A 25,950-nucleotide genomic window follows, 5' to 3' on the forward strand; every position below is an offset into this window, starting at 1 on the left:
TGAAGGACCTAATGCGGGAAAGAAGAACTCTGTGAAGGAGGACTGATTAAGCCATTATCACTTTGGGAAGATGTACCAGCGTGATTGCCTCGGTCGTTTCATAACCATGTCATACAATTAATGCTGCCGTACGACATTTCGGGGATCAAAAAACCCCGCATCAACAAGCCTCGAGATGGTATCCGATGTCGAAGACCTCTATCAAGAAGAAGATAGGCTCTAAGGAGCCATTGACATCGTTATAAGCCTCGAGATGGTACCCAATCTCGAGGATCTCTACCAAAAAGAAGATAGGCTCTAAGGAGCCCCCGCATCAACAAGCCTCGAGATGGTACCTGATCTCGAGGACCTCTGTCAAGAAGAATACAGGCTCTAAGGAGCCATTGACATCGTTACAAGCCTCGAGATGGTACCCGATCTCGAGGATCTCTATCAAAAAGAAGATAGGCTCTAAGGAGTCCTTGACATCGTTACAAGCCTCGAGATGGTACCCGATATCGAGGATCTCCATCAAAAAGAAGATAGGCTCTAAGGAGCCCTTGACATCGTTACAAACCTCGAGATGGTACCCGATCTCGAGGATCTCCATCAAAAATAAGATAGGCTCTAAGGATCCCTTGACATCGTTACAAGCCTCGAGATGGTACCTGATCTCGAGGATCTCTGTCGAAACAAAAGATAAGCTCTAAGGAGCTACTCATATAAGCCTGACCTCGAGGTGTTACTCCATTGTAAGGATTCCTACTATTATGAATGCCGGTCGTTGACCTGGTTCTCTGGCCCTCGAGCTACCTAAGCCGAGCCAACTTCTACTCAAAACTACCAATGAAGCCTTAGGGCTATTTTTCACCTTCGGATCAAGTTAAACATTCTCTCGGGTAATTTAACCTAGGGGCTATCCGAGTCCAGGCGTACCCTCAATCGGGGTCTATCTATAACGCCTTAAGGCTATCTTCACTCTAAGTTCAAAACAAGTTTTCAGGTCGCTCGTACTCGAACAGACACTCACTTGGGGACTATATGAAAAAGCCTAAGGTCTATTTTTATTCTCAGAAGCCCAAGCAAATTATCCCTCGAGGATCATCGGCGGGGTCTAAAAGGCCTAGGTTTTAAAAATCAAGGCCTCACCCTCACTCAATTCGAATTCGTCGGTCCCAACGACCCAAGTTTGTATCAAGTCAAACTGGCTCGGTATTCAGACCGATCGGTAGAGTCATGCACTCAGATTCTTCACAAACGCAAATAAAGGGAAATATAGCATAAATCAGAGACAAGTTGAAGAAACATCTTTGTATTCATAAAATGATGATTACAAAAAGCCCATGAAGGGACATTATACATGACAAAAGCCCACGAAGGGTCCTTACACAGAAACAAAGAAGCAAAAGTAACAGCTAAAAGTCTAATCTACTCTCGGGGGTACATCCTCGGGAGCAATGCCTTCAAGAATCATTTCTTCGGGGCCTCATCTCGGCCTTCCCATCGGTATCTTCAAGGATGAGGAAGAAGTAGAAAACGGTGCAGAAGAAGCAGAAAAAGATGAAGAAAAAGCCGTAGCCCGCCAAAGAGAAAAAGCTTTTACCAGGCCGAGAAAATTACAGCCTGATAGAAGACTTGGCGAGCGTAGGCCTTACCGGCACGGCTACTTTGAGTCCACTTCTTGGAACATTGTGTCGTGCAAGTTAGTAGCTGAAGTGCCGCTTCACCCCACGAAAAGCAAAGGGGATGAAGTGCCACACCAGGCCAAAGTAGGGAGGTGAGCAGCGGTGTAAAGGTCGAACATCCTCCTGAGCAGCAGTGTAAAGTTCGAATATCTTCCTGAGTAGGAAGAAATCAGTGCCCCTATCTCATCGTCTCGAGCCAACGACGACAGCAACAGCAACAACAACAAGTCAGTACAATCCCGCTCGGAGGAAGAGAGCTCTGAGAAAGAGCCATAGAATAACCGGCGAGAACGTTGTCGTGTGACCTTACGGCCATAGGCTTTAAGCATGAGAAATAAAATTGGAAGAGGACGATGAGAAGAAAGGAGTTGAAGGCTGTTGAAGAATGACTGAGCGAAGTTGTGGTTCAGGAAAGCTTCCATTTATAGAGGGAGGCTAGCGTAACCAACAGCGCAATCAACGCCTTTGGAAGACGTATCGACAGGCGCAATCAATGTTTTTTGGGAGACGAATCGGCGGTGGTATTATTGCTTTGAAAAAATAAACTGACAGTGTAATGAATGTTCCTAGGAAAGACGCATCGATGGGACGTCTCAATTATCGCAAAAGCTGACGTCGTAAACATGACTTCGTCACAAGAGGCTCGAGGAGGTCGGTGTCAAAACCGTTTCTTATCATTCTTATCTAAGAAACGCGGGGACTATCTGTATACGGTAAAATCAGAGGGACCAATTTTCGGTCATTACGGCGCTTCATGAGCACGTTTCCAAAGCCTCGAGACTGTGGTCGATATCCATACTTGAGGGGTTATCGACGTCGACCTCAGGGCAGTACAGATCGATAGTTATGGTAAAAAAGTGGGAAGTTCCCAAGGCACGTGACTAGAGCTGACAAAGTCTAGTAGGCTAGTTCACACCCGTATCATGGCATTTAATGGTTGTACCAGCCCCATATCTTTGTAATAAATACCTTTGTACTTTGTTGGGACTCACCCTCATATATAAAGGGGATCCTTGTCATTTTGTAAGGAAATCTGATACACAATATTGAATATACAAGAAAATTCTCTCAGCTTTCTAACTTAACATATTCTCTTGATTTCACTACTTACGTTTATTGCTTATATTCATCGTGTTCTATTTACTGTTCTTCATTTATTGCTCACTATTGGTCATAAAGAGCCTCCATCAAATCTATCATAACTGTTAATCCTCCATCGACTGCCTTTAGCAAGGCATCCGACTCGACCTCGAGGCCCCGTATACGCAGTCTTTTGCTTAGCATCTATTGCCGAACAACTAGCATAAAAATAGATCACATATTTTTAGAACCACAAAATCAAATCTAATTGTAATTACTATTTTCAAGGTAAAAACTTAGTTGAATTCTTGTTTTTCCTTGATTTTGTATTTAGTCTTTAACTGTAGGATTTTTGCTGTGAATATGTTGTTCCATCATTTAAGCGATGTGCTTTTGAGACTACGAGGCGGTACCAAGCATCCGATTCAAGCCTAGCCAATCCGAAATGAACCCAAATTTTGCATACAAGTTTCAAATGATATATCGAACTTATTCTGACTCCCGGAACAACAATCGGAACCGAATATCATCAAAGTCAACTCTCGATTAAACTTATGAACCTTCCAAAACCTTTGAATTGCCAACTTTTACCAATAATGGCTAAAATTTTCTAGAAGCCTCCAAATACAAATCTAGGCATATGCCCAAGTCCAAAAATCACCATCCGGACCTATCGGAACCATCAAAACTCCAATCCGGGATCAAATACTCAAAAGTTAAATTTGGTCAACTCTTCTTACTTAAAGCTTCTAAGATGAGAATCATTCTTCCAAATCAATCCCTAATCACCCAAAAACCAAAACCGACAATACACATAAGCTGTAATACATCATACAAAGCTACTCATGCCCTCGAACCATCAAACGGATTGCAAATGCTCAAAATGATAGGTTGGGTCGTTACAACAGGTAGCATGGGGCACTTGCCAGGGCGCTGACTAAATGTGGCCTTGCAGACATGCTGCCTCTAGTACCACAGGCAGTATGGTGTGCTAGCCTGGATGCTAGCCTCTACTAGGCTCCAAAAAACTGAAATTTACTTTTATAACACGCTGAAACTCACCCTAGCCCCCTAGAATCCCGTTCAGTCATTCTAACAAGTTCATATACCCTATACAAAGTTGTCCAAAGGCTCGGAACACGAATACCAACATCAAACTAAGAATGAAGCATCAAACAAAGTCTTAAGCTTTCTTAACTTTCAAATTTAGGTTTTTCACTAAATGTGTCTGAATCATACCTGAATCCTCGGGCCACCACCAAATCATTCCAACAAGCCCAAATAACCTATGTGAACTTGTCCAAAGGCTCAAAATACGAATCAAAACATAATAACATAAAAGCTAAACTTGATCAAACTTATCAATTCTTAAGTCCTTCAAATAGCCAATTTCCAACTTAAAGCGTTGAATCAACCCCGGGCCACCGAAGACCCCGTCTGAATATATGTTTGTTTAGCTTGAAAATGGTAACTACAATTATATTTTATTTTGTGTTTCTAAAAATACGTGATCTATTTTAATACTAGTTGTTAGGCATTAGATACTAAGTATGAGTAAAGAAAATAAGAAACGCAAACCAATAGGGTTACAAAGCTGGGCCTCGAGCTAGCTGGAGCAAGGCCTCGAGGTCTAGACGGGGCTAATAGCTATGAATGATTGATGAAAAATCAATGATAATGAGGGCCTAAAATATGGCCTTTTGCGGTTAATGATGAACAATAAATGAATAATGAAAGAATAAGAAATAAATGAGAAGAACAATAGTGTTAGCAAAGAATAGAGAATGTCATATTGTAATCAATACGTAGTGTAATAAATCCGACCCCCCCTTACAAGATGACAAGGGTCCCCTTTATATAGGAGGGGGAAATTCCAACATAGTACATGTATAATAATGACGAGGAAATGCTATTGGTACAGCTGTGTAATGACTTAGAACGGATTTGTACTATTCTTGCAGACCTGGTCAGCTCTAACCATGTGTCTTTGGGAGCTTTCCCGCCCTTCCATGATGGTCATCGATTTGTGTTGCTCCAAAATTGACCTTAGATGTGCTCCCTCGAGGGACGCACCACGGGGGCATACTTCAAATTCTCCTTCGAGCTCCTCAAGGTTGGGCATGGAATGCTACAATAACCCCAGAGTCGAACTCTACCGATTTTGGCCGTATACAGATAGTCCCCGCGTTTCTTAGAATGAAATGATAAGAAACGATCTTCAGTTCTTGCCTCTTCGATGCCCCCATTATGATGTCAGCCATGTGAGATCATTAAATGGCGTGATAGAAAAGTTGTACAGGGGTCTTATCAAACACGGTTCTCGGAAAGCCCACGGACCGCTACTGGTCGCCCTTTCAACTCCTCCTAGTGACTTATAAATACTCCAATTCTCTATCTTTCAAACCTTTGCAACATCTTCAGAATTTCAAATCTTCATTAACAGTTTCCTGTTTTCACCCTTCTTCCGTGTTCAATTCTTTGTCGCCTTGCTTTGAAACTTTCATTACAATCACGGTAAAAACTTCTAAAACAGTACCTCAAAAAGGGGAAGCCCCTTCTTCGTCACGCTCGTCTAAGAGCAAAAAGGTAGTTCCCCCAACGTCGAGGAGTGCGTTCCTGGAAGCTTCGATACAGCCTCTAACTTCAAAGTTGATAGACCTTCTTCGTTACCGGGCCGATGTGAACCCATGTCTCAGTATGTTAGTCTAATAACTAACATAAATAAGGTAAAAATAGATTGCCTCTGGGGAAAGGCGGTACAAGTAGAGATCCCTTCTCCGAAAGAGGACATAACTACACATAAACCTGGTTTCCTCAGCGTCTATACGTATCCTTTTACCTTGGGTCCCGTAAGTTCTTCTTCTCCATCGATTGGTGATCCTCAATTTTTGTCGAGAATATCGAGTGACGCTTGGTCAGATTTATCCTTCTCTTTGGAGAATCGTCTATTTGCTTAGACATTTCTCGAACATGGTCGAGGGGATGTCTTTTACCCTCGATCACCTGATTAGATTATATAGCCCTCGCCTCTATCGAGGGGGCCTAGTCAAACTACACCATCGGTCCGCCAAAGCATTTCGCCAATACCGATGAAGATAAAGATCGGGGGTGGATGAGCCGCTTCGTTCAAGTCAGAACTTCGGACCTCATTCCTACCGAGAAGATGCCATTCCCGAGGAATGGAATATGAGGTGTAAGTGTTGTTACACTAAGCACGTTTTATCATCTGAATTCCCTCTTGTCTTCTTTCGAACTAACTCATTTGTTGTTTTAATTGATTTTTCTCTGGTTGCTTAGCCAAAGGGTTCCCCGGTGCGATCAACAACCTCCCGGGCTGGGTTAGACTTCTAGACTTCGCCTCTCGATATGACAAGCGCATTTGGCGCGATCTGGCCAAAACCTGATGGGAGGCCAAAAACCATGGTACGCCCATACCGTTATCACTTCCAAATCCCTTATGAATGGATTTTTTGGCGGTATGTTTGACATTTTATGCCTGTGCAGGCCTCTGGAAGCTATTTCAATGAGGCCGCCTCCTTCTGGCGATGAGGAGACCCAAAGGCCCACCAAAGATAGAAAAAAAAAGTAAGAGACACTAGCGGAGCCCCCGAATCAAAGAGAACTAAGGCTCGAAAGTTCATGACCGATGCAACGGTCTTAACTTCGGCAGCGGCTGAGAGTCTTCTTGTCAAAGACGATGACGGCTGCCCATTGATACATAGGGCAAGACGAAACACTAATGTTTCGACGGTTGCTAGACAGAAGACTGCCGAGTCAGAGATGGCCGATAAGGTCTTACCTCGTATTGAGGAACCCCTCGAGGAGGGTTTGGGTGATGTTCCCAAACCGACTACTGAACAGGATTCAACCTGCGCCGATGAACACTTGTTCAGCGTATTTGGAGGATCCGGCTTTGAGGCCCTTCGAGGGCAAGAAGAAGCCTCGATAGAGGTTGATGTCATGGGCGATCTTCAATTAGGCCCGTCGTTTTCCCCAGGGCAAATACGGGATGCCTAGAACAGGGAGAACACCGATGTGGGGCGTTCCGGGGGGAGGATGAGATGTTTGAAGATTTCTTTGTTGGCATTGAAGAGGATGATGATCTCGATGCCTCAGTCGCTCTCGAGGAGGCTGCGAAACTCCAAAAATGGGTGATTTTGACATAACCTTTGCGCCTTGAGTTTTGATATTTGTTTTCTTAACTTCTTTCCTTCGTGCTATAGGACACGATGTTGTATGACCAGGCCTTCTCCAAGTTAAGATCTGAACTGACTCATAGCGAGCAGGAGTTCTAGAAGCTCACCACGGAGTCGAAAGAGCTAAAAACTCTATACGCCCGAAAGGAGGAGGAACTGAACAGCCTCGAGCAAGCTCGGAGAAAGTGCTCCAAGAGCGGGTCAACTTCACTGAGCAGGTAATTCGGTATTCATGATCCTGCTTTCCGTTTTCATAACTTGGTGTTTACTGTCTTGGCTCGGCATTTGTAGATCGAGCGAAAGGATGCCCTAGCAGAGCAACTTCGGGAAGAGATTGCAGCTAAAGATGCCGAGATACTTGAGCTGAAGCGGTGCAAGGATAGCACAGCTTTGGAAAGGGATACTCTTCGAGGGAAGTTGGCCTCGACCCAGGTCCTTCTTCAAGGTGCTACGGAGGAGGCGCACAAATTCTAAGAGCTTCATGCCGAGTCGTCTGTTGCGTTATCCGTAGCTAAGTCTAAAGACGATGCGCTCTTATCCTCGTATCGGAAAGACGCTGTTGCAGCAAATACTCGAGCCAGGGAGATATCCGTCGAGGCCGAGCTCAAATTGACTCATGCCCTTGCACAAACTCTCTTAGAAGCTCGGAGGCAGGACTTTGAAGAAGTACACGCCAAGGGTTTCGACCTCTCTGCCAAGATCGAGGAAGTGAAGGCCTCGGAAGAGGAGTTGGCAGCTCTGACTACTTCGGACAAGGGCTCTTCGAGTGGCTCGGGGAGTAGTGAAGATAAAGTCTAGGCCACCCTTGCTCTTTTTACTTCTCCTTTTGCGTGCGGACTCCTCGTGGGAGTTTTGTAAATACACTTCTGTAAATATATTTTTGGAATGCAAAAGGTTTATTTTGTTTAATGTATTCAAAGCCTTGCCTTTAAGTGTTCATGCCACAGTCAAGCCTCGAATCTAAATTTAACTCCTTCGAGCTCGGTCTAGGAGAAACGGAGACCCTCTAGATTGGGTCGTTCTGGTTTCGATTGCATACCTCCCCTAGGCCGGGTTGTTACAGACTTGATTTGACCCCTTGATGCCTCTAGCACGGGGTGGAAATGCTATTCGTGTGATGTGACAGTGATTTGACCGAATGGCCCCATCGGTACATTTCTCAAAAAGTCATAATTGCATCATGAGAGCTGATTGGCTATCAAAGTTAATGAACAGTCGTCGCTCTTCTTATATATACTTGTTTTCCCTATTTTGGAGGCTCTGCCGCTTCGCGCAACTACCTTTTTCTATAGAGTTCATTTTTTGCGCTAGTTCTAGTGTCGCATCTGATCAGAGTTTTCGCCTGAATTTTTGTCTTCCCTTCTTTGTGTTGAAGGAGCTATGGATACCATGCCCAATTTGCTGTCCGGGAAGAGGGAAGTCCTGCCTCTGCTTCCCGCCCGGTCGGTGGTACACCGCCGGCGTTTGGTGAGCTAACTTCGAACTGTTTTGTCTCGAAAAGAGACTTTACGACGGAGAACCTCTCGACGTTCCGGGCCATCGAGAGCATGCATCGAGGTTCATTCGATCAATAGGAAAGAGACACCTCGAGGCTGTGAGGAGAGACTGCGGATGGGGAGAAAAGATGAGGCATAAGGTACCCTCCCGGGAAGAGGATATCATGGCCCACATATAGGGGTTTCTAAATGTATACATGTACCCATGGGTCCTCTTGACTAACTCGTGCTTGAATTCTATCGAAACATCGAGTTACTTTGTCTCAGATCCATCCATCTTTCTGGCTAGGGGTGTGCATTCGATTTATTGATTCGATTTTGACCCTTATCGATAATTACTTATCGATTATCGATTTGTACATATGCTTATCGTTATCGTTTCAATAAGGTTTTGATTTTTTCGATTTCGATTTATTGATTTTGGGGGCTTATCGATTCGGTTATCGATTACACCAATAAGAAAATTTGCGGGATTCCACGGAAAGTATATCGCTATAAACGTGCCTAACTAATATGGACAAAAAGAAGCTAAAATAAGACGAACACCATTTATAATATAAAAATTGTGTCAACAAGCACATGCAACAAAACTAAAGTAAGGGATCAAATGTATGCCACCAACACTCCAACGGTATAAAAAAAAAGAAAACAAAACAAAACACATCATCAGGGCTAATTCTGTTTTCCATTAATTTGAACTTCATTCCCTTGATCTTTAAATATGATCATTCCTTAAATGTGGTAGAGGAAATAATAGGGTAAGGGACTTAGGGTAAAGGAAAGGGTATATATTAGGGAAAATAATATTGTATAGCCGCTTTCAAAATAGTAGCGGAATATATATACATTTTGTATGTTATATTAATCTACACAAATAGGTGATTACTCATTTAACAAGTGTCTACAGTCTAGGGGTGTGCATTCGATTTATCGATTCGATTTTGACCCTTATCGATAATTACTTATCGATTATCGATTTGTACATATGCTTATCGTTATCGTTTCAATAAGGTTTCGATTTTTTCGATTTCGATTTCGATAACAAATAATCGATTCGATTTATCGATAAACCGATTCGAATGCACACCCCTATTTCTGGCGAATTGTGCTAATAATGAGATTTTTTGCTAAAAAGGCCGAGCTCGAGTTCACTCTTATCCATCTCCTCAGATTGTATCGGCCTTTACATCATCGAGGTCTCATTACATTACGATGCCGATCCACCAGGCCTTTTATCTCCAATGATGAGGACGACAAGGATCGAGGATGGATAAGTCGATTTGTTCGAGTGAGGACTGTTAATATTATTCCTGCGGAGTTCCTGCCATTTCCCGAGAAATGGATTTTCAAGCGTAAGTGATGCATTGTGTTCTGTTATTTTTGTTCTCGGTGGAGCCGAATTTCGTAAAGGCATTTCCTTTCCTTTTCCACAACGATCCCGTGGATGCCAAATGAGGTCCCCGATCTTGCGGGTTGGGCCCACAAACTGGCAGCCTCTTCGACTTATGATGAGCGCAATTGGCTAGATTTGTCGAAGGGCAAATGCGAGGCTAAGAACCATGGTATATGCTACGTATCCCCTTTCTTGAGGAGTACTTTCCCTTTCTTTTGCACTAATTTCTCAGTTGTAGGCATTGGTGAATTTTCTGAGGTGAGACCGTCCACTTTCGAGGAGAAGGAAGGACCTTCGGTTTCAAAGACAGAGAAAGATAATAAAAGAAAAAGATCCTCGGAGGGCGAGGATCCCCACAACAAGGCAGGATCCGCCCGGAGGCGCGAAGAGGACGTTTCCATTGACGAAGGCTTCATTTTAATCGGTCGCTCTATGGACATCAATGCACCCTGAGAGGATGACTCTATATTGAAGGCTCGAAACAGGAGGCCTCCCGAAGATGTTGAGCCTGCGGGGCTCGGGGCCCCTAGTCTCGAGGGAGGGATTCCACAATCGAGGAAAGGTGAAGGTCCTTCGTTACCTGATTTGGCAGCTGGTTCTCGGACGTCGGGAAGTACTCTGAGGGGAACGGGCTTCGGCGTATCTCCTCTGATGGGTTTTCAATGTTTTTGCCTTATGTTTTGATGATCTAACAAACTTACTGTCAAGAACCAGATAGGGAACCTGACACACCTAGTACACATTGCTAATGTGAATGGATTCCAGCCAGAACTCCAGCTAATGTGAACTGCTGCAAGTGTAGAAAATAAAGAAACAAGACAGGGACCTGATCCCTTGTGTTTCCCTGACAGTGGTACGAGAGTCAATTGTGCACAGCTGGAAAGTGACTGCCACAGAAACAGTGCACATAGTGCAGCAGTTTTGCAGTCACTTGTCCTTTGACCAACCAAGTGCTTACATCATTCAAGTGATGTCATCAAAGGTGTATTAACAAGAGTATCATAACAAAACATCACTTGAACACTTGAGAATTCACTTCAAGCTTTCAAGCCTTCTGCAACAGTGAACTTATTTCTCAATAGCCTCAAGAACAAAGTTAAATGCTACTACAAACCAGTTCCTAAATCTTGTATTTTATTGTCCTTAGTTGAGTTGTAACTTTGTGATTGTTCTTATTGTAATTTCTAAATTGCTTAGCTAGAAGTGTTGCTTAGGAACCCCTTTGTAAGACCATAAACCCTTTGTGTTTGTCTCGTCACTAGAGTTAGTCATGAGTTGAAGTCTTTGTAATAGGTGTGTTGCAAAGTGGCTTGAATAGGCGTATTACGAGTTAGTAAGGGATTAAGAGTTTAATTCCTAGATTGCATAGGTTGTAATCTAAAAGTTGCTCATAGTGAAGTTGAAATCCTACCAGTGTAGGTCATGGTTTTCTATCCCCTTGAGCAGGGATTTTTCCACGTAAAACTCTCTGTCTTATTTACTTACTGTTTTATTAGTATTCTCAATGGAAACTCATAGAGGGCCTGGTACTCTATAGTTTGGTGGACTCATATAAACTATCATCCGCCTAGTCAGAGTGCCTCGGGTTACTCTACCGGGGCCATGAGACCGAGCCGGTAGATGCAAAGTCGAACTTCGAGGAAGCTCAGCGGCTCTGCTCTATGGTGAGTTTTGAAGTTATATAACTTTTTCAATCTTCATAGTTTCCCCTCCTTAACTGAACTTTTCTTTCTCATAGGCCTTTGATAAGCTTAAGTCTGGGCTTCTTTGCTGTGAAGCTAAGTTGCGTAGAGCTTTGAATGGGGAGAGATCCCTCAGGCTTCTTTGTGACAAGAAGACAAGAGAGCTGATACACCTTCGATTGGAGTTGGATTGAAGCCGAGATTACAAAAGCAACCTCGAGAAATAGGTAACTTCTATTTTGAGGGAATATAGGCTTCTTCTCCCATTTTTGTAAACTTATGTTTCGGTACCTCGGTTGCAGAAAAAGACAGAGACGCTGGATCACCTTCGAGGCGAAGTCAACCAGGTCAATTCCGAATTCAACGATTTGAAGGCAAAGATAGATGTTCATGTTGACGCCAAAAGGAATGCTTTGGCTAAGGCCTCTTCCCTCGAGATACAACTTCATAATGCTCGAGAAGGTGACTCAGTACAGACGAGCAGAACTGCTAAGCTTGAAATAGATCTTTTAAAACTAAAGGCCGAAGTCGTGGACACTCGAGCCAAAGCCGAGGAGGTCCGATCAAAGGCTAATAAGAAGGTGGCCATCTATCTGAAAGATGTCCCCGAATCTCGCACGAAGTTGATGGGGGCTTCCGATCGAGAGAGGAGAAGCAATGAATATGCCTGGTGAAAATCCCGGAGGGAAACTCTCGAGGAGATTCATGGTAAGGGCTTCGATCTCTCGGAGGAGATAGAGCAAGCCAAGGTGGATGAGTTCGATGCCAAGTTCCTCATTTCCGATGATGAAGACGATGAGGAGGGGGTTGGTGAGGGAGCTGGTCCCCATGGGTCCGATGGTGACATAGTCCCCGAGGGGGGAAAGGCTAAGTTCCCGAGGGTAGACTAGGTTTTTCTTTCTTGTTCTTTGTATAGGGCTCCCTGTGGGAGTGGTGTAAATGTGCCTTTGTACCATCATAATAACAAAGGAAACCTTTGGTTTTCCCTTCGTATGAATTTCCACTTGTTTGTGTCTTTGTTTATGTTTTGAGTGTTGATGCTTGTCGATAATTAGTCCGATATGTTGGACTTATAAGATAGGAACCCTTAGGTTATGCTTGATGAGTAATTGATGATAGTTAACCGTTCAGGGCTCGATCCTCGAATCAAGGTTTGACTCAGGCTCATTGACCCTTAGGTTTTCAACATATTGGCCTTTAGGCTTTTACGTATTGGCCCTTAGGCTCTTTAGGTTGGCCCTTAAGCTCTTACACATTGGCCCTTAGGCTCTTTTTAGATTGGGTCGATGCGACCTCTGATATGGCTATAGTTTTCCCCATTTCGGCTGAAGTTTTGATTATGCCTTGGCATATTTTGTGTTCGTCCAACTCTTCGACGGCTCAAATAAGAATCTCGATTATGAATCGATATGAGACGATTGAGTACCTCAGGAGGTTCTCTTGAAGGCTAATTTTTCGAAGCCTTTTGCTGAAGGCTGATTGCCTCGAAGCCTTGTCATTGTTTGGAGATGATATGATCGAAGCTCCTTTGCTTATGCCGGGGGTAGCCTGATTAACCGATTCTTTTCGATGTATTTTCGAAGTATTTGGAGGCCTTTAGTTTTATGGCGGCAGTCGGACGTCTCCGAGTCGCGTTAATTTGGTCGGAGCCTTTTGATATGACCGTAGTCGATAGTCCCTGGGTGAGATAACCTCGGCGTCTATATCGAGGATATGCCTTTTTAGGGGTCTTACAAGTTTGATATATAGCCTTGGTCTTAATATCGGGGTTATGCCTTTTTAAGGTCTTATAAGTTTTGGCATGCCTTGTTGAGGTCTTACAGATTTGGGGTTGCCTCACTGAGGGCTTACGAGCTCAATGTTGCATGATCGAGGCCTTGCGAATTCAAGTTTTCGATGGCTCGATGAGCTGACTATTGATGACAATCCCCGAGTGTTCGAGAGTTTTTTGGCCCTTGAGCCGTTTTACGTGAAAGTATTAAATTTCTTCGAGTGTTTTGATAAGAAAGAGAGGCTTCCTCAATTATTTGATGTATGCGTACATGTTTTTTGCCTTCAGAGTCCTAATTATTCGACATGGACACGGTTCATTCAACCGTTTGGCCCAATACATCATTCTCCTATCGAGGTCCTCCTAGGCGTAGTTTGAGTTCTTTGAAAAGGCGACATGCGACCTCCCGGGGTGATGCCTCTCAGTATTTGAGGTCGATTGAAGGGAAGCCTTGAATACTTGATGAGTTCTCCTTTGGTAGCATATCGATATTGCCTCGTTAAACACCTCGCCGGTAAAACCCGTTCGGGATAAAATCCGGTCTAAGGGAAAAAGAGCGCAACGTATGCTTTAAAACCCAAGGTCTTCAAGAAGGAGGGCACTTCGATTCCTCTCAATCGAACACCTGCAGTAAGTTAGTATAAAACATAAATAAAAAGGGAGAGGGTTGTACCTTAATGATGGCGTTCGAGCTTTGATAAATTCCAATTGCTTGCTCTGGGGACGCGGCACGGTCCTTTACTCGCTCGTTCGGATGTAGCCGTAGGTTGTGGTTGTTCGCTGATTTTTTACTTGCCTTTTGGCCTCTTTGATGTAGAGGGTGTCGATGCCGGTACCATGTCGTGCACTGCGAACATCTCTCTTGTTGCATGTTGTTCCCCATATACTGCTTTTACTCCATCCTTGGTTGGAAATTTCATCGCTTGATGAAGGTTCAAGGGTACTGCCCTCATACTGTGTATCCACGGCCTTCCAAGTAAGGCATTGTAACTCATGTCACCTTCGATGACATGAAACTTGGTATCTTGGATTGTACCGGCTACACTGATCGGGAGGATATTTTGTTGTCTCGCTCGCCATGTTGAATCCATTGAGTACTCGAGAGGCAGGTATGATCTGGTCGAGCAGTCAAAGCTGCTCCACCACTCTCGACCTAATTATGTTGGTCGAGATACTTGGATCCACGAGCACACGTTTAATCTGAATTTTATTCAAAAGGAAAGAAATTACCAGTGCGTCATTATGAGGCTGAGACAAGGTCTCGATGTCCTCTTCGGTGAACGTGAGACCGTCCTCTGGTATGTAACTCCGAGTTTGCTTTTCCCTGGTGATCGATATTTTTTTCTGTTTGAAAACGGGTTCCAGTGGGGCGTCGACCCCTCCACCGATCATGTGGATGACGTGTTGTAGTTCTTCTAGTTCATTTTTTCTGTTCGCCTCTCTTTCCCGAAATTGGTTTTTAGCTCGGTTGCTGAAGAATTCTCGAAGGTGCCCTTCGCTGATCAGTTGGGCTACCTCTTCTCGAAGTTGTCTGCAATCTTCGGTCCTATGACCGTGAGTGCCGTGATATTTGCACATCAAGTTAGGGTTCCTCTATGAAGGGTCTGATAGTATGGGTTTCAGCCACCTGGTGTCTTTGATTTTACCTATGGCCGATACGATATCCGAGACATCGACGTTGAAGTTGTACTCAGATAGCCGGGGCGCCTCTACCGGCCCAATGTGTCTATTGAAACCGGCTTTACTCATGAGTCCCCGGGAACTAAGTCCTCGATCTTTTCTGCGATCACTTCGAGGTATATTACGCATTGGTGCGTTTCTTCGATCTTCTACATATGGCTGGTATCTTTCCTTGTTTGATCTTGACTCCCTTTCTGTAAACCTTTGTTCCTTCGCTAAGAGCCTACTAGGATATACTGAGCCCGAGGGGCTCCCAATTGGTTGTCTTCGACCCGGATCTTCGATTGATACATGTTGTGCACATCCGCCCAGGTCGCGGCAGGGTATTCGATCAAATTTTGTTTTAGCTGCTTCGATTCTACCGAGCTTTGCTCGTTCAAGCCTTGAGTGAAGACCTGTACTGCCGAGTCATCGGAGACTGGTGGTAATTCCATTCGCTCCATCTGAAAGCGAGATACGAATTCCCTCAGCATCTCGTTCTCTCTCTATTTGATTTTGAAGACATCGGACTTCCTGGTGGCGACTTTGATGCACCAGCATGTGCCCTCACAAAAGAGTCTGCCAACATGGCAAATGAAGCAATAGAATTTGGGGGTAGGTTATGATACCACATCATATCCCCCTTTGATAGTGTTTCTACAAATTTCTTCAACAAGACGGACTCAATTTCGTCGTCCTTCAAGTCATTCCCTTTTACAGCACAAGTATAAGCTGTAACGTGCTCATTGGGGTCCGTGGTCCCGTTATACTTCAGGACATCGGGCATTCTGAATTTCTTCGGGATAGGCTTCGGAGCCGCATTTGATGGGAATGACCTCTGCACGAATTTCTTTGAATCTACTCCCTTCAGAATCAGGGGTGCCCCAGGGATCTGATCGACCCTAGAGTTATAAGTCTCCACCCATTTATCGTTATCTTCGATCTGCTTTTCTCCTGATTCAATTCTTTTGCTGAGGTCCTCGAGCATCTTCCTAATAGCGGGGTCTGTCGCTAACACGTTGTTGCTTGATCTCTCTGGTACCTTCTCGACTTGAGGAGCCGCTTCCGATGCTACTGTGCTTGGGGTTTTTTGGTGACTTTGTAGCGGAGTAATAGCCACTTATTGCGCTTGCAACATTTCAAAAATGATTTGGAGACTAAGGTCTCTTTCCTCACCACGCACACTTCCATCGGTAGGAGAGCTTACATCAACATGCACAGCGTTCTGCGAGCTCACGTCGATGAGGATTTGTGTCGGTGCCTCCCCTGGGTTGTGCGGTGGTACACCGGCATCCGCTAGTGCTACCCCTGGGTTTTGCGGTGGTAAACCGGCGTCTGCACCGTTTTCTCCCTGAAGCCCAATACCGTTGTTTTCACGTGCACTTGCTGAGCTAGACATTTTTTACCTGAAATCAAAGATTCATGGAGAAGAAAAAGTGTGAAGAATAACTCGTGTTTTAAGAAAACTAGCACCAAAACAATTACTACTATTCTTAGCCCCACGGTGGGCGCCAAACTATTTACCTTGAAAATGGTAACTACAATTATATTTGATTTTGTGATTCTAAAAATACGTGATCTATTTTAATACTAGTTGTTAGGCAATAGATGCTAAGTATGAGTAAAGAAAATAAGAAATACAAACCAATAGGATTACAAAGCTGGGCCTCGAGCTAGCTGGAGCAGGGCCTCGAGGTCTAGACGGGGCTAATAGCTATGAATGACTGATGAAGAATCAATGTTAATGAGGGCCTTAAATATCGCCTTTTGCGGTTAATGATGAACAATAAATGAAGAACAATAAACGAACAATGAAAGAATAAGCAATTAATGAGAAGAACAATAGTGTTAGCAAAGAATAAAGAATGTCGTATTGTATTCAATATGTAGTGTAATAAATCCGACCCCCCTTACAAGATGACAAGGGTCCCCTTTATATAGGACGGGGGAATCCCAACATAGTACATGTCTAATAATGACGAGGAAATGCTATTGGTACAGCTGTGTAATGACTTAGTACGGATTTGTACTATTCTTGCAGACCTGGTCAGCTCTAACCACGTGCCTTTGGGAGCTTTCCCGCCCTTCCATAATTGTCATCGATTTGTGCTGCTCCAAAATTGACCTTCGATGTGCTCCCTCGAGGGACGCACCTCGGGGGCATACTTCAAATTCTCCTTCGGCTCCTCGAGGTTGGGCATGGAATGCTACAATAACCCCAAAGTTGAACTCTATCGATTTTGGCCGTATACAATGTGCAAGTCCAAAATCCTCATACGAATATATTAGAACCTTCAAATCTCGATTCCTAGCTCGTTAATCCAAAATATTGACTTTGTTCAACACTTCCAACTTTAAGCCTTTAATTAGGAATTAAGTATTCCAAATTGTTCCCAAACCTCTTGGAATCAAAACTATCCATACTCACAAGTTATAAATCATTATATGAACCTATTCAAGGTCTCAAATCACATAAAGAAATGCCAGAACTCAAAACAATTGTTTGGGCCGTTTCAAATTGTGATTCGAATGTACATTTTAAGTGGAGATCTTTGATATTTGTAAGTTTGATTTATCAATAAAGGTGTTTCAATAGGCGAATCATTGTATTGTTATACATTTGAAAATAATCTAATTGCAAGCGAAGATTTTAAAGAATCTAATTCTAATCTTAAATCTTGAAATTCCACAATTTGTTTTGTAAAATACAATTGTTATATTTACGTGTGGAGCAGTCGTTCGAGTATTATTTCATACTTGTAATAATGTATTAGAAAGCATACATTGGTTATCGTTTTAAAAAAAAAAAAAAAAAAGAGTTTCTTCAGATATATTTATCCGAGACAACCATATTAAAGTGTACATTTTGCTATCTTATTCGAGTCGTCAAAGGATGACTCAAGTTTTTAACAAATAATGCATTTATTTTATACAGACAGTATTATATATCTTTTCCACGCAGGAAAAAAAAAAGATAAATTCTGATCTGTTGTCATATCTTGTTCAAAAGCCTGAAACTTTTAGCACAAAAATCAGGTTTGATTTTTTTTTTCCCCCGAAATTAAGCCATCCGTACAGAAGGACCCATTTTATAAAGTGAGTGATAATATATATAGACTGAAATATTTAACAGAGACTAATTAAGGAGACTGGTTTTATGGCTCATAACAATCCTTATTTCTCGTTTATGCTGCAGAAATCCAAGAGCAGAAACTATTGAACACCTTTTCTTTGATAGTGAATGTGCTTCTTCAGCATCGAGTTCATTTTATAAAGGTTGATGAATAAGACTTGAGACAAACTCTTATGACTTGGTGGCAGATTAAACCAACTATTTGAGTCCAAACTTTTATCATATAGCGTCTACCACATGTGATTTACTTGGAGATAGGGAAGAAAAGATGTCGAAGTTTGTAAATGTTGTTAAAGTTTGCAATTCCATCTCTGCCACATTTTAGTGATTGGAGTCAGCTATATACAGTTATGGAAATGATTAAACCTTCTTTTAAGATTATTCATTCATGTTAAATCACCTCATGGATTTCTCTAGTAAGTGTAATCAGAGGCAGAGGCAATGTATCGGCACCAGGTTCAATTAAACCCAGTATTTTTGACGCGAGAATAAATTTATAAATAAAAATTCATTAATATTGCAATAAATAACAATTTGAACACATAACTTTAAAAAGGCTATGGGTTAAATGCTAAAAACCTTAAAGGTCTTAAATCCTAGATCCGCCACAATGGAAGAGCTTGCCTGATAGATCAGAATGACAAACTAGCCTTTCTTGGAACATGCACCAACTATTTGGCTGAAGCTAGGGCGTTACTCATTGGAGTGAAATGGTGTTATTAACATAACTATTTTGGGATTACGGTGGAGTCAGATTCACAAAGAGTGATAAACAAAATGAATATTGTACCATGGCAAACTGATCACTTGGTTAACAGATAACAAGACTTGGAAGGTTCACATTTATACACGACTATTATAGAAAAGCTAACAATACTGCTGATCAAAGTCCATTACTTTCTGACACTCTGTCTGTGAGAGTGAGAGCTACTTTGAAAACCAAAATGGATCAGTTTTCTTCTCTAAGAATCAGACCAAGGAGGTGTAATATTTTTGTTTCTTGGTACATATTTTCTGTAAAAGAACATCCTCCCTCTAGGAACTAAGCCTTCTTCACGTATGTACTATTGGTTCCACTGCTTCTGCAAAAGGATAATCTCCTACATTCGTAATGTAACTCAACATATGTAGTCCCCATCCTTCAGTCTATTAATACAAAATACGGCCACTATAGTGGTCTTTTGATTTAAAAAGATTAAATTCCATACCATTTGGAAACACTGCCTTGGATACAAAATACCAGTGAAATAGAAAAAACACAAAAGTGTCACCCAAGACTAGACCCTTCAAAACCATTTCCATTATAAAACTAAGTTGGACAAAAGATATTCAAAGATGGATTTTCACAAAGGCTCATCCTTTTATTAGAACAAAATTTGCAGCAGACCAATTACAACAATGAAATTTGCAACTAGCAACTTAAGGCAACAGATGAGCAATTCGCATGGTCCAAATAGTAAGATGAATGGTACATAGTGGAAAGGGGAAAACGCAATTTATGCAGCTCTATACACAAATGAAAAGCATCTTCATTGATGAGAATCTCCTTGTATAATTTGCCAAAGGTGAGGGAATATTTTTATGACGCATCCTCGTCCTCGAGGTGTTCTGAATATGTCTGATAGTTTCTTCCAGAATATAGCTCACTCCAATTCCTTGAGAAAATCTATATTGTCGACGAAAACCTGCCATGTTTTCCACAGATGTTATAAAAGATGAACAGGAAATTCAACAAAGGTTGGAAGTTATGAAAGTGCACTTGGAGATGCTATAGCATACCGCTTTCCAACCATCAGGATCTTGGCATGCTACTATCTTGGTGCTGATACCAGGTAGCGGTCCTGGTTCCCTGGTAATCTTTCCACCCCCGAGTCTTATCGCTTCTGCTGTTTTGTACACATCATCTGTGCCTATAGCTATCTGTTGGGAGATGCATCAATGAGTGATCTTATACAGGCGCTGGGAGGCTACAACTAATGTATGAACTACTACCTGTGCATATGCATTTCCCTTGTCATATTCGCTAACACCATAATTATATGTCAACTCCATCACAGCACTTTTGTCTTCTGGACCATATCCCAACATTGCTATTGTATACTGCAAATATGTAACAGGTATGATACAACAACAACAACAACAACATCCTAGTGTATTCTCACAAGTGGGGTCTGGGGAGGGTAGGATGTACGCAGCCTTACCCCTACCCTGGAAGGGCAGAGAGGCTATTTCCGGAAGACCCTCGGCTAAAAAAAGGATGTATGAAGCATTGATAGCAAGTAATAACAATATATTAGAAAACTAAATCCAAGATAACAAAGGAGAAGATGAAAGAAGTACTTATCACAAGTAATAATAGTAATAAAGGGATACTGATGGCAAGTACTAACAATACAAGATATATGGATATGAGCTGGATTGCCAAGTGAGAGCCGCAGCCCGCATTCATAACATTTTTCATGTTTCTCTTCTGAAGGTATTCAAAGGTGAACAACTTCCACCTCTTACAGAGTTACCGCCCATGGAAGATGGCCGGGTAGTTCCTCTACCCGCTGCAGTCATTCGAGGTCATGTCAACCATGGTAAAAAGGAGGTTCTTACTCAATGGGCTGGTGCGCAAGATGTTGAAGCTACGTGGGAGGATGTGGACTCTTTTCAGCAGGCCTATCCATCTTTCGAGCTTGAGAACAAGCTCTTCAGCGAAAGGGGGGTAACGCTGTGGATGTGTTTGTGGGAAACACTTATGCCCGAAGGAGAGCCAATCAAATTAAGTGTTTGATTTTTATTTCATTAATAGCTTTCACTTTTGTTATTCCTAGTTTCTTAAGGATTAGGTTTCCCACTGCTGTAATAAGACTCCCTATTTAAAGGGAGATTGGAGCAATAAAACCCTAAGTCATATTTCGATCAAAAACAAGAGATCGGAGTTCTCTCTTCCATTGAACTGTAAGATTTCAGCCTCCCTTTAACGAGCTGAATTATTATTCAAAATAGGATATAAGAACTCGAACAAAGGCAGAAATTCGAAGTCAATAGCTTCAGATTTTCCTGTTCATCGTCCTGTAACCCGATCCTTCTCTAGAAATCCTAACAAATTCATCAAGTTGCCTATGGTTTACCCAAAAAAAAAAAAAAAAGATTACCTTGTATTCAGGATTGTCCCGTGTGCGAAGAAGCTCCATACCATAAGCCTGGAGGATGAAAATCTGTATTTTCAGAATTTTCTTGATATCAACAGATAATTGTACTTCAGATTGTAGGAGCACGTGAGCAGGAATACAACTATAAGAGTGCTCATGAAATCATAGTCAATCTTACCTTCTGATAAAAATTTATGGCACGGTCAAGATCTCCAACTCGAAGCATCACTTGGCATAGGGGCTCAGGTGTTGGACCCCTCTCCAAAAGTTCAAACTTGTAACCATCAGGATCTTCAATAAAAGCAATAACTGTATTCCCTCCTTTAACAGGACCTGGTTCCCTGGTTACTTTGCCTCCTTTAGCCTTTATGAGTTCCACCGACTTCGCAACCTAATGCACACACCATATGAGCTGGTAAGTCCTCAAACATTATGTAAGTGCGAAGTATGGAAGATGCGGAAGATGACTACTCAACAACAGAATTTTGCCAGTACTAGGGCCCCATTGTAGGATTTAAAACAAAATACAGGTACAATCTAAATAAAGAAAGCAGCTACCCTTATACTATAAATATATATATATATATATATATATATATATATATATATATATATATATATATATATATATATTTTGCATAAAATTTTCCTGCTTAGATTACTCATTTATAGAGAAACTTACATCCTCAACAGCGATTCCAAAATGGCCAAAAGCCAATCCAATATCATACTTGTCGATTCCATAATCTGGCAGAGTAATCAAAAAATGGTATTCATGACAAAGTGGACCTTTTAAAAGAGATACTGTAATGGACTTCAAACATCTGATGTTCGTGAACAGAAAGAAAGGAAAAGACATAGCATTTTAGATTGCAGCTACTTACTGTAAGTAAGTTCAATTACAAAGTGAGAGTCTTCCGGACCATATCCAAGAAAAGCATTTGTGTACCTCTCCTCTGGTACGTCACGCTTTCTTAACAATTTCATCCCTAGACACTCTGTGTAGAATCTGCAGCCCACATTAATGGGTTTGAAAAGACACGGTAATGAAAAGGACAATAATTCCTTTATGACAGAATTAGACTAGCAAATTATGGAGTGTCAAGTATTTATACTTGATGGTTCGATCAAGGTCTCCGACACGGTAAACAACGTGAAGCATTCTTCTCTTGTCCTGTTTGACCCAGTCTAGGACATTTTCTTGAGTGGTAGCAGTGCTTGCATGTGCCATACTAACTGCACCAATTGAAAAGTTGCTTCCTTTTTCTCTCAACAACTTAGAAGCTTTAACGCCAAAAGATTGCATCTGTGGAACTGCTGGACAATCATCAACATTACCAAAGTAAGCATCACCAATTAGTATCAATAAATGTTTAAACTCCTGGGCTATAGGTTAAATCCGAAACTTAACAGGCACAAGAAACAGTGTCAATCTCATAGCTTAAGAGAACAATGATGTTCATTGATGTGTAGGTGAGGAGATCACTTTTGGAACAAGGATGAAGCAGTAAACTGAAACTCTTTAACCTTCAAGGGATAAATTGGACACTTGAAATGTTGTAAGTTTCCCTTCTTACTGTAAAGCCAGATCCTTTTTACCTCCCTCCAGAGAAAAACTCAGAGGGAGAGAGGGAGAGAGAGATAGAAGAGATCTTAAAGCATAACGTAGCATCAACCTTGTTCTTTTTTACAGCTAGTTTGTCTACACATTCTAGAATCATTTAATAGTGGTGCTCCTAATACAATAAAAATGTGGAGCAGTAATTTATTAATGGAAGCTAGGAGTATTCACTTATTGTATTAACTGTATACCACCATAGTGATGCAAACTAAGGTTATTTCTCTAATCAAGTTAAACCATACTTGATAAAAAAAAAAAAAGTTACTAGAAATGATATCACCGAAATGCTTCACGGAAGAACCACTCTCTGAAGATTAGAAACAGAAAATTGCAAACGCAGTTCCTAGAAGCAAAAGCAGAAGTAAATCAACCCCCTGGCAGACTATAAAGCCAGACAAGGAATGCTTCTAATCAAACAAGAATGAGGGCTTAAAGGCGGTAATGTTGGGTACAAGGCCCTGTAAATTACCTTCTACAAAAAATCCAAACATATTGAGAACACGACTATCTGCCCATCTATAAAAGAGTGTCGCCCCGACCAAGTATGACTAAAAACGGCATCCTTCAGCCTTGTTCGTTTTTTTTCTTTTTCCTTTTTCAATTTTCTCTTTTGCTCTTCTTTTTCCAGGATGTACTAAATTAGCTTTTAGTAAGCAGTAATACTCCTTTTTTATTGATAATAACATGTACATGATATATTAACATATTTATGACCTACTTTTTCCGTTCCCTTTGTTCCGTCCTTTTTTGTTTTCATTATTTTTTAATTGCATGGAGATATAGAATGTAGGACAACATTGTAAATCTCTTCCAATAAAAATGTCTTGTCAATTTAAACGAGACTTTGAAAGTGTACCACATTTACTATATATATTACGGCAAAAGAACTGCATAAAGTATATGACCATAATGTTGATATTCTAAACTAGAAAGCATACAAATGAAATTATTTAATAAAGTTTACCACTTAATTGGACAAAAGAGTGACCTAAGTAAATTCCGCTCTCGTTTTCAATGAAAATAACCAGATCTTTGCTTCACGACGAACGGCGATAGTTGTAAAGAAGAGGTAAATTCAGCATCAAAGAAGAGAGATAGATGCTTTTATGTCAGTCAAAATATTGCCCTAATCTATTAGGCAACCACTAGTATTTTCTGATAGTTACTGTTGGTTTTTATAAACTACTCTCCTGCTTTTCCATTTTATATAACAGACCTTTCATTTGGAGATGTTCAAAATGTTTCGGTCCACAAATATAAAATTCAGTACAACTTTCAGAATTGTACAGCCCAAAAGCTTCCTCTTTCATATTGATAAAAGCGCTAGGCACCTCTTAACAGTTCAAAGTCCCCCCTTGGCTTACCCAGCTTTTAAGGTGAGAACAACGGATTCAATATCAATAGTTGTGGATTCAATTCCTATTCTTATATATGCAACTTAAGCAGCTACTTTTGTCCGTGCGTATCTTAAATCATGCTTTTCACAGTTCGGTACGAAATTGAAAAAATCAATATCGATTAGATCTGTTGATATGCTGTTTTTCTTTCATCTGCTTAAACGTTTCCATGAGTAAGCTTATAGGAATAATTGGATTTCACTTAGTTACAAGCAAGAAATAATAATAAAGAAATGAAAATTATACATTTTTTTTATTTTGCATTTTTCATTTTTATAGGGCTATACGGACTAGTAGACCTTCTCGGTAAAAGAGATCAAACTTATTATTATTAAGATGATCTGAACAAATAATTCAGATTCACTTAATTATTCAAAAATTTAACAGTGCTGCAATGGTTTCTCTATCAAATTAACTTTTCAACATTCAATATTCTCTTCCACTATTAGTAATATAACACATAACTCAAATTAACATTGGTCAAAAACCATCATATAAGAAAGTTCTCTGGCTATTTGTGGTATAGATAATTCTATCACCAAACAAAGAAACTTCTAGTTAGAAGTAGCATTACAACTCAGATAATCACAGACTATCGGATTACAATTCAAATGCAGATGACAGAGACGCTTGACACACTCTGTACTGAACACTTATACACACGTGACATGTTCTACTACAAAGTATGACGTGGGATCCACAACGAATTGGTCACAATTTGAAATTTTGAACCAAAAAACAAAAGGGGTTTGAAATTGAGGGGAAAGGAAGAGGAATTTACCAGTGCCGAGATGGAAAGAAGCAAACTTGCGGGAAGAACAGTGAGAAACGCAGAAGCGACAAAACCTGAGGGATGAGAGTGAAGGCCTAATTGAGGATGCCGCCATTGGCATTATCCTCGCCATCCCTACACGAATATATTATATATCTCTCTTTCGCTATTCAGCTCTGAATTATGGAGTTGAATTATGGAGTGCGTTTGAGGTTTTGAATAGGGCAATAGGGGTTTGATTCTTTATGACAAACAAAAGGCCAAAACAAGGAATAAAGGAATAAAGATTTTGTGTTTGTGGGAGTGAAGTACACATGTCAAACGGGCTGGCCCGGTTCCGGAGGGCTGGGTTTGGACGTGAACCGGCCTGTGCCGGATTTCACTACCGGATAACAGGACCGGTCCTTCCCGGTAAGTTTTTGTCAATCTTGAATCGGTTAACCAGTCCGGACCGGTTCAACACCTAGTTCAAAATTATTACTCCCTCCGGTCCAAAATAAGTAATTTTTTGGCCTTTTTGTGTGGTCCAAAATAAGTGATTTTTTCCGATTTCAAGAATGAATTAATTATTTTTTTCCTACATTGCCCTTGGAGTAAATAGTGTTGGAGTACGTGTTAAGAGTGTTTATGTGAGATAGTAAAGGTTAATATGGTCAATTTTATTGTTAATTAATGTTAAAAGGTGGATTTCTTAATCTGTGTGAAAACATCCAAAAAATTACTTATTTTAGACTGGAGGGAATATTATTTTTAATACTCTTAACCGTTGGCAACGCTCCGCTGCCATTTTGATCGTTGCCCAACGGCTCATTTGCAAGAATAGCTCCTTTTGGGGTTTTTTTTTTTTTTAAAAAAAATAATACTTTTATTATTTACTAAGTTAGCCCTTTGAAAAACTATAAATAGACCCCCATCTTCTTCATTTCTTCATTCATCTCTCAATTCT

The 25,950-nt window shown here is 41.3% G+C and overlaps 1 protein-coding gene across 4 annotated transcripts; it reads right to left on the bottom strand.

Moving 5' to 3' along the window:
* On the bottom strand, window positions 19,413-25,292 carry LOC109225620 (probable lactoylglutathione lyase, chloroplastic). 4 transcript variants are annotated; one of them, XM_019390352.1, is made up of 9 exons: window positions 25,014-25,292; window positions 22,330-22,531; window positions 22,099-22,223; window positions 21,897-21,961; window positions 21,393-21,605; window positions 21,218-21,280; window positions 20,067-20,174; window positions 19,854-19,994; window positions 19,413-19,759 (listed from the first exon to the last, which is right to left on the bottom strand). In XM_019390352.1, the coding sequence occupies exons 1-9, from the start codon at window positions 25,135-25,137 to the stop codon at window positions 19,718-19,720; spliced, it is 1,083 nt and encodes a 360-aa protein (XP_019245897.1). In that variant the 5' UTR covers window positions 25,138-25,292; the 3' UTR covers window positions 19,413-19,717. The 4 variants fall into 4 exon arrangements, with proteins under 4 accessions (XP_019245897.1, XP_019245898.1, XP_019245899.1 ...); XM_019390353.1 differs by having other exon boundaries at window positions 22,330-22,528; window positions 25,014-25,290; XM_019390354.1 differs by having other exon boundaries at window positions 21,218-21,265; window positions 25,014-25,290.

The sequence above is a fragment of the Nicotiana attenuata genome, chromosome 5 (assembly GCF_001879085.1).
Source record: "Nicotiana attenuata strain UT chromosome 5, NIATTr2, whole genome shotgun sequence".
Lineage (NCBI taxonomy): Eukaryota > Viridiplantae > Streptophyta > Magnoliopsida > Solanales > Solanaceae > Nicotiana > Nicotiana attenuata.

Excerpts from the sequence above, each read along its gene's own strand:
- LOC109225620 (XM_019390352.1), bottom strand. The coding sequence starts at position 25,137 with ATGGCGAGGATAATGCCAATGGCGGCATCCTCAATTAGGCCTTCACTC. Across the intron at positions 22,224-22,329 it reads GACCTTGATCGAACCATCAA|ATTCTACACAGAGTGTCTAG; the intron begins GTATAAATACTT and ends TGTGGGCTGCAG. Across the intron at positions 20,175-21,217 it reads GGGACAATCCTGAATACAAG|TATACAATAGCAATGTTGGG; the intron begins GTAATCTTTTTT and ends ACATATTTGCAG.